This window comes from Rosa rugosa, chromosome 2, assembly GCF_958449725.1.
Source record: "Rosa rugosa chromosome 2, drRosRugo1.1, whole genome shotgun sequence".
Classification (NCBI taxonomy): domain Eukaryota; kingdom Viridiplantae; phylum Streptophyta; class Magnoliopsida; order Rosales; family Rosaceae; genus Rosa; species Rosa rugosa.
The window spans coordinates 17,393,888-17,402,214 of NC_084821.1; the positions used below are offsets into that span (position 1 = coordinate 17,393,888).

The following is an 8,327-nucleotide window of genomic DNA, read 5'->3' on the forward strand; positions in this document are numbered from 1 at the left end:
TATTGTTACCAAAAACAAAATCAAGCTATAAGTTGTTCTACCATATAGATGAACAGATGCTTCCAGTCAAAATTGATCAGTAGTTCAATGGAATCTGCATAATCAACATGCGCTATAGAGGCCCGTAACGAAAATGTACCTTACATAATTATAGACACCAAAGACTAACGAATGTTTCTAATGAGTCATTCCATATAGGTCGTTAATAAAACAATCTACAGCTTTGTACGATAAAAAAAATTATCCAAAGTTAAATTTCTAAGTATACAAAAATGAGGGATTATGCATCTAGTAGTTGGTGCCATCTGCCCCAGAAAACATATTACCCTCCTGGTCACATACTGGACGGGGAATCAAATGCATCTGGTTTGCAAATGAACAGCATTATGCTTCAAATAAGAAGAGACACCGGCTCCAAAACAAATATCTTGTACATAACAAAGATTCCAACAGTACCTCACTTGTATAAAGCCTCCCCCACAAGTTTGTACAGCTGCATCTCAGAAGTACAGAAATCCAATATTCCTACTTTTGATAGCCATGAACTCAACCAGGCTGCAACTGGTTCTCTTCCTTCAAATGACATTGTTCTTTACAATACTGTCATCAGCCCAAGCACCCCCAGCAAACTCGAAGCTCTTCAGGGAATACATAGGAGCCGACGACACCGGTGTCACATTCTCAGATGTACCAATAGATTCCGGAGTCGAGTTTCACTTCATCCTCTCCTTTGCTATTGACTACACAGCATCTTCCCATCCAAAACCCGCCAATGGCACCTTTCACAACATCTTCCCATCCAAAACCTACCAATGGCAACTTTAATGTGTTCTGGGATACAAAGAATCTCAGCCCTTCTCATGTTTCTGCTATTAAGGCCAATCATCCAAATGCTAAAGTTGCACTGAATCTTGGAGGAGATACCGTAACCGGTAAACAGTGTGCATACTTCAGTCCTACATCAATCAATTCTTGGGTCAGAAATGCTGTCGCTTCAATAGTTCAGATAACTGAAAAATATAAGTTGGATGGAATTGATATTGACTATGAACACTTCCAGACAGATCCCAATACATTTGCTGAATGCATTGGGCAACTATTATTCCACCTTAAACATAATAATGTAGTGTCCTTCACATCAATTGCACCGTATGACAATGATTCTGTGCAACCATATTACTTGGCCTCGTGGAAGAACCGAAGAAGTATGGGCACCTCATTGACTATGTTAACTTTCAGTTTCATGCCTACAATAAGGGCACAACAATAACTCAGTTTATGAAACATTTTGAGACCCAGAGCTCAAATTACAAAGGTGGCAAGATTCTGGTGAGCATTGGAACAGATAAAAGTGGGGGTTTGTCTCCTGAAAACGGGTTCTTTAAGGCTTCTTTAAGGCTTGTGCTAGGCTTAGAAGTCAGGGCAAGCTTCATGGCATTTTTATTTGGTCTGCAGACGACTCCAAGAAGGCTGATTTTCGTTATGAAAAGCAATCACAAAGCTTTCTTGCTAGCTAAAATATATTATTTTTCATTTTTGTTGCTATTGTAATACTTTATTGAAAACAATATTCTAATTGGATTGTTGTTGCTCTGTTGTTTACATAGGCATATATTCTAAGCAAGCAGGTATGATGCAGAAAACAGTTGGCAGTTAACACCATTAATAAATTTATTTATAAACTGTCTGGCACATATGAGGAATTTCACAAGGTTGCAAATGTGCACCTCAGCGAGCCTTTGAGGGAGACTGGTCAGTATCAGACCATACCAAGGATTTCTCCCATCAGCTCAGGTTACAGAATAATGGTGGTTAAAAAGCTCAGACCCTTTATACCGGTAATTCGGTAAACCTTTCACCTTAAACAAAGCAGGAATATTCGAACCGAATGAAATATTCAAAAACTAACCAAACAAACACCGTAGACTGACCAGCCAAACACCATATACTTCCAGCCAAACAAAGTTGGTGGAGCGAATTTGGTTAAATAAATGAAAATCGAAGCGTTAACGATGAAGTATCATACCTTGTAGAGCTCTGAAGCACATAAGCGGGTGCCATTGCCTTTAGGTGAACACCAACTCTTCAAACTCCAAAGAGTATCAGCCTTTGGAAACACTGACACATATTGAACCATCTGCATCTCTACAACTTTATTTTATTGTAATGCCACTAACCCATGCAGTAAAAAGCACCTACTAATATGTCATAGTAGATATGCACAATACAGGGCCTCCACCCATTCAATCTTGGATTATATATCCAAACATGTAGCAAAGGACAACAGAACATAAATTGAAAAGAAAAACGAATATAAGGAACTGGGTTAAGGAAGCACTAAAACTCGTAATTTGTAGAAATGTGAGCCAGACACAGTTCTTTCCATTGATTAAAATCATCCTCCCATGCTTCCATGTCCCTTTTTTCTTCGTAGCCCAGTATTTCATTGCCACATCCATAACATTGCAATTGATACATTTGGCAGAAATTGCAATAACACTAGATAACAGTTACATTAGGAATCAAAACTTGGGCAGAATTTCCATTGCAATCAATAATATAACAAAGAAACACATCCCCTTTGTATCACATAGGGATGAGCATCTATCCTACATAGAATTACCCTGAACCTGTCGAGCCAAAGATGGCCTTTGAAATCTTCATCAAATTCCGCAAAACTGAAACACAACAAAACTAACACAACTGTTTATCTTCTCAACTTTTTCTCCTCTTCTTTCTCTTCTCCTGTTGTTCCTCCAAGGCATCAATCTCACCATTCACTAACACCTCACTCTTCCTCTTCTTCTTCTTCTTCTTCTCTTGCCTCTTTACCTCTTCACTCCCCATTTCACTTTCCCCATCTTCCTCCTTAACTCCACCCCAGTTTTCATCAACATTGTCCCTCTTCTTTTTCTTCTTCTTCTTATTCTGTGACTCATCTTGCTCGAAATCTCGAAAACCAATCTCCCTCTTTACCTCTCCGTTTCCCATTTCACTCTCACCATCTTCCTCCCTCTTCTTTTTCTTCTTCTTCTTCTTCTTCTTATCATCAATCTCTACCCCTACCCTCTCTGCAATCTCACCTCCATCTTCCATCAAATTACGATTCCCACCCTTACTCTGTTCTTCAACCTCAACTTTCCGATTGACGTCATCACTCTCCCGCTGACGGTGGCTTTTGGGCTTGGCACTCACGTCCCGGCTCGCCACGAAGCTCTGCCCAACGGTGGTCTCTACGTCGTCGTTTCGAGTCTCCGACCCGGGGTGTCTTCCCTTTCGATCGGACCTTGGATCCTTGAGCTTGCGATAGAGCTGCTCCAGCTCCTCGAATGAGGCCAACGCGCGTCGGACGAACCAGCAGGTCTCGTGGGACGCGCCGCCCCCGCCGCCGCAGACGGACCTGTTGAAATCGGAGAGGAAGGAGGTGGCGTCGGAGAGAGAGATTGGGTCGGAGGAGAGGATCCGGCTTTGGACTGTCTTCATGGTTTCGATCGATTTTAGGAGAAAAGGGGAGGAGGCGGAGTTCCAAGATTTATTTTATGGGGTTTTAGAGAGAAAAATAACCAACGCCTAAAACCCTAACGGGTTCCCAAAATGGTTTTCAAATTTAATTTACCACTTTTGTTTTTTGTTTGCGTCTACTATAATGCAATATTTGTTTTTTGAAATTCTTTTTTTTTTTGTATAAGTCCTGAAAAATTCGTTGCAATGAGCATAAAAAAATTGCTAGGCTGTAAGTAGGCGTTGGGATAGGGCATAAATGTCATCCACCATTTTTTTTAATTTTATTATACAGCATATAAATAAGTGCAACTAAAATAAAAAATTATACCTAGTAGTATGATTGATTTTTTTTTTTTTTTAAGAAAAGTTCATTGGATTAGCGATTGAAATTGCTTAAGAGGGCATCCTAATGGGGAGCCTACAAAGGCTAGAAACGCCTAGGGCTTAGAGCTAAGCTAAGATAGAACAAAATATTAGCCAGTTGTTCTTGTACAATAAAACTCTGCTCTGAAACTTTTCTAGAAAAACTAGCAAATTCTGAAGGTAAATCATTATCACCCTCAAGATAATTAGAGGGTGATAAAATATATATAGAGAGAGCTTTAGATGTCAAGAAGATCATCTCTCAACCCTGAATCAAAATTGCAATTCTCTCTGTTTGCTCTCCAGTTTTTGATATCCTCTTCCCAAGTTAAGAAGTTGTGCTCCTCCTCTTCCATAGCAGTCATCCTTAAACAGTGGAAATCAGCTTAAAGCTCCTCTTAAAGACTTCAAAGTGTAACCATGACCTCCCTCTTTACATCTACGATTTTCTTCTTTGGTAATTTAGAATATGTTTTTGTTTTGTTATTTTGGATTTCGAAACTTTGTGAGATTTGAGTTTTGTAGTTAAAGAATAATATATTTTCAAATCCTATTCATGTTGTGACATTTTGATTTATAATTCATAGTTTACGATTTCACAATAATCAATCATTAGAGATCTAGTTATATGAAAAGAAGGTGAGACACGTCGAGACAAAAGCAAAACGGTCAATATCCCATTTTTATTTACAGAAGTCCAAATATTTCAACCAATTATATTCGTTTTTAAAAAAGTGAGAATGGTCAATTGACCCTTTTGGCCCTATAGTAGTTGTGCCCATGCTTTAAGAGCAAGTTCAGTGTTATGCAACTTCTCCCATCTCCAGCTAGAATAGGTCAACACATCAGCAATTTGGGTCATTTTCTTCTTCCACCGACAAAAAAGAAACTGTCTTCTTCTTGACCCAGCCTGACCCAGGTCAGGAACGAGGTCAATTTCTTGACCCAGCAACTGACCCAAAGAAGCCATCTACCACGTACGCTGGCCGAAACCCACATTTGGGCGACGTCAGCCATAACGTAGAGAAGAAGACGCGACCTGGCTTTGGACTGTCTTCATGGTTTCGATTGAGGGTTTAAGCCAATTTTAGGAGAAAAGGTGGAGGAGGCGGAGTTCCAAGTAATTGAGTTGTGTCGACCGTCAGATTTGTTTTAAGGGGTTTTAGAGAGAAAAATAACCCAAGGCCTAAAACCCTAACGGGTTCCCTAAATGCTTTTCAAATTTTAATTTACCACTTCTTTTTTTTTTTTGTTCTGTGTCTTCTATAATGCAATATTTGTTTTTTGAAATTTTTTTTTTTTTGTATAAGTCCTGAAAAATTCGTTGCAATGAGCATAAATGTATAATGTTCGAGAACGCTAAATCGCATCGTGGAGCCGAAACTACCTCCTCTCATGGCTTTCCGTTCTAGAGCTCTAATTCAATATAAAAACAATGCGCCTCTCAGAACCGCGGCCTTGCATTTTGGAACATGAAGAAAAAGGAAACATAATTGAATGAAGAGCAGATGAAGGAGCTGAATAAATTCAAGATAACCTATGAATATGATGATGATGAGCCAGAGTCCTCCTACTAAATTATCTATCATCGAGATGATTTGGAGAAGTTACAAAAATTGGGGGATGAGAAGAAGGAGGAGCAGAAGCAAGGAGAAAGCAAGGGGCAGAAGTAAGGAGAAAGAAATGATAACAAGGAAGGAGATAGAAAGGATATCAAGGAAGGAGAAAGAAAGGATACCAAGGAGGAGCAGAAGGAAGGAGAAAGAAAGGATACCAAGGAGGAGCAGAAGGAAGGAGAAAGAAAGGATAACAAGGAGGAGCAAGGACAAGAAGGAGAAACCATGAACAAGGAGGAGGAAGGCTCTCCAAAACCACTCCCATAGAATTGCTATCTGTTTTGATTCATAGTTGCAGCACCCTCTTGGTATTTGGTTAGGTCATGTTGGGTTGCTTCTGTTTTGATTCATAGTTGCACACTAGTAGCCACTTGGTATTTGGTTAGGTCATAGTTGTGAGAGGCACTTTCTTTGAAATGATGGGCAGGTTATCTCTATAAACATTGCATGATTTTTGTTTGAAATGAAACGGAAGCGAGGAACTTTCATGGGAAAAAAATAAAAAAATAAATGTATAATGTTCAAAAAATTGCTAGGTTGTAAGTAGGCGTTGGGATAGGGCATAAATGTCATCCGCCATTTATTTTAATTTTATTATACAGCATATAAATAAGTGCAACTAAAATAAAAAATTATACCTAGTAGTATGATTGATTTTTTTTTTTTTTTTTTTTAAGAAAAGTTCATTGGATTAGCCATTGAAATTGCTTAAGAGAGCATCCCAATGGGGAGCATACAAAGGCTAGAAACACCTAGGGCTTAGAGCTAAGATAGAACAAAATGTAGTAGCCAATTGTTCTTGTACAATAAAACTCTGCTCTTAAATTTTTCTAAAAAAACTAGCAAATTTTGAGGGTAAATCATTATCACCCTCAAGATAATTAGAGGGGACTACAACATCAAGGTTGACGTTCTCTATATAAATATATATAGAGAGCTTTAGATGTCAAGATCATCTCTCAACCCTAAATCAAAATTGCAATTCTCTCCGTTTGCTCTCCAATTTTTGATATGCTCTTCCCAAGTCAATAAGTTGTGCTCCTCCTCTTGCATAGCAGTCATCCTTAAACCATGGAAATCATCTTGAAGCTCCTCTTGCGTTCTTGAAGACTCCAAAAGTGTAATCATGACCTCCTTCTTTACATCTACGATTTTCTTTTTTTGGTAATTTAGAACATGTTTTTGTTTTGTTATTTTGGATTTTGAAACTTTGTGAGATTAGAGTTTTGTAGTTAAAGAATAATATATTTTCAAATCCTATTCATGTTGTGACATTTTGATTTATAATTTATAGTTTACAATTTCACAATAATCGATCATTAGAGATCCAGTTATATAAAAAGAAGGTGAGACACGTCAAGACAAAAGCAGAAAGGTCAATATCCCATTTCTATTTACAGAAGTCCAAATATTTCAACCAATCATATTCATTTTTTTTTTTTAAATGAGAATGGTCAATTGACCCTTCTGGCCCTATAGTAGCTATGCCCATGCTTTAAGAGCAAGTTCAGCGATATGCAACTTGTCCCGTCTCCAGCTAGAATAGCTCAACACATCAGCAATTTGGGCCATTTTCTTCTTCCACCGGCAAAAAAGAAATTGTCTTCTTCTTGACCAAGATCAGGAACGAGGTCAATTTCTTGATCCAGCAACTGACCTAAAGAAGTCGTCTGCCACTTACGCTAGCAGAAGCATACGTTTGGGCGACATCAACCATAATGTAGAGAAGAAGACGCGACCTGCGGCGCGCGTGCGAGGCTGTTTCTTGTCGTTTAGCACCGCCGAATAAGACTTGCAAATTACGACCTCAGTTCCATTGGTTTGGATGGGATTTGGTTTCACTTTTTATGGAACAATTAAATTGCAAGTCTCATTTGAGATTTGAATTCTATTTTGGATTTGGTTTTCTCTAAAACAACGAAGTACTTTTGGGTCTTCGATTTCTTCAAGTCCTCTGTTTTCAATCATTGTCACTCTCTACGCTTTGATTCTGCTTTACTTCCTGTACCATTTTTCAAGCATTGTTTTCTCGCTGGTGCTGATTATAATCAAAATAATCTTGATCATCCTTCTCCAACTCGGTGTAAGTCAAAGTTTTGAAGATGCCGGTTTTAAAGAAAAGGAAAAACCTTCTGATTTGGAGCTCGAAACAGAGCACTTTGAAACCAATGATAGTGGTGAAGTCGTACATGAACAAATTGCAGGTGTTCTACAAGAAGAAGATCACAGCTTTGTCACTATCTATTTACATCAAATATATTCACTTTTATAATAATATAAATTAATAAAATATTCAATAAACAGTAATTGACCCAGTGACCCAGACACACTGAGTGGAAACACACGTCTAGTGGTAGTGAACAGTATCTTGACCTAATGCCTCAGTGACCCTGACCCAATGGGTGAACTTGCGTTTGATTTTATTTGACATTTTTTGTTAGAGCATTTCTAACAGAGTAGCTAAATTCAATTTTTAGCTATATACAACTATTTTTAAAGCAAAATTCAACTCTAAAAGACTAGCTATAACTAAATTAAATTTTGATTTTAACTAAAATGGCTAGCTATATTTAGCTAGAGAATCTTGCATAGTTAAAGCAAAAGTTATATTTTTCTTTCCTCTTTTGTCCACATCTCAGTGTACGATTCGATAAAACATAGTATATCATTTCATTTAATAGCTATTATTACTTGAGTAATATTATAAAATCAACAGTTATATTTCACAACTTTAGCTAAATTGAATTATTTGTTAAGAAATGATAAGCCCTATATAATTATATATATGGGTGTAGAAGTTCACACATAAATATTGAACCAGAATAGCTCTCTCTCAGAGAAACC

The 8,327-nt window shown here is 37.8% G+C and overlaps 1 protein-coding gene and 1 pseudogene across 2 annotated transcripts; one reads left to right on the forward strand and one right to left on the reverse strand.

The window, feature by feature from the left end:
- Positions 1-172: 172 nt before the first annotated feature.
- LOC133733285 (protein PXR1) lies at positions 173-3,594 on the reverse strand. Of its 2 annotated transcripts, XM_062160930.1 has the most exons (3): positions 2,027-3,594; positions 1,109-1,247; positions 173-956 (listed from the first exon to the last, which is right to left on the reverse strand). In XM_062160930.1, exon 1 carries the CDS (start codon positions 3,481-3,483, stop codon positions 2,716-2,718), a length of 768 nt encoding a protein of 255 aa, XP_062016914.1. In that variant the 5' UTR covers positions 3,484-3,594; the 3' UTR covers positions 173-956; positions 1,109-1,247; positions 2,027-2,715. The 2 variants fall into 2 exon arrangements, with proteins under 2 accessions (XP_062016914.1, XP_062016913.1); XM_062160929.1 differs by lacking the exon at positions 1,109-1,247.
- Positions 541-2,020, forward strand: LOC133733286 (chitinase 2-like; annotated as a pseudogene).
- Positions 3,595-8,327: the final 4,733 nt, after the last annotated feature.

Bases quoted from the DNA above. Each gene is read 5' to 3' on its own strand.
- LOC133733285 (XM_062160929.1), bottom strand. From the start codon at position 3,483: ATGAAGACAGTCCAAAGCCGGATCCTCTCCTCCGACCCAATCTCTCTC.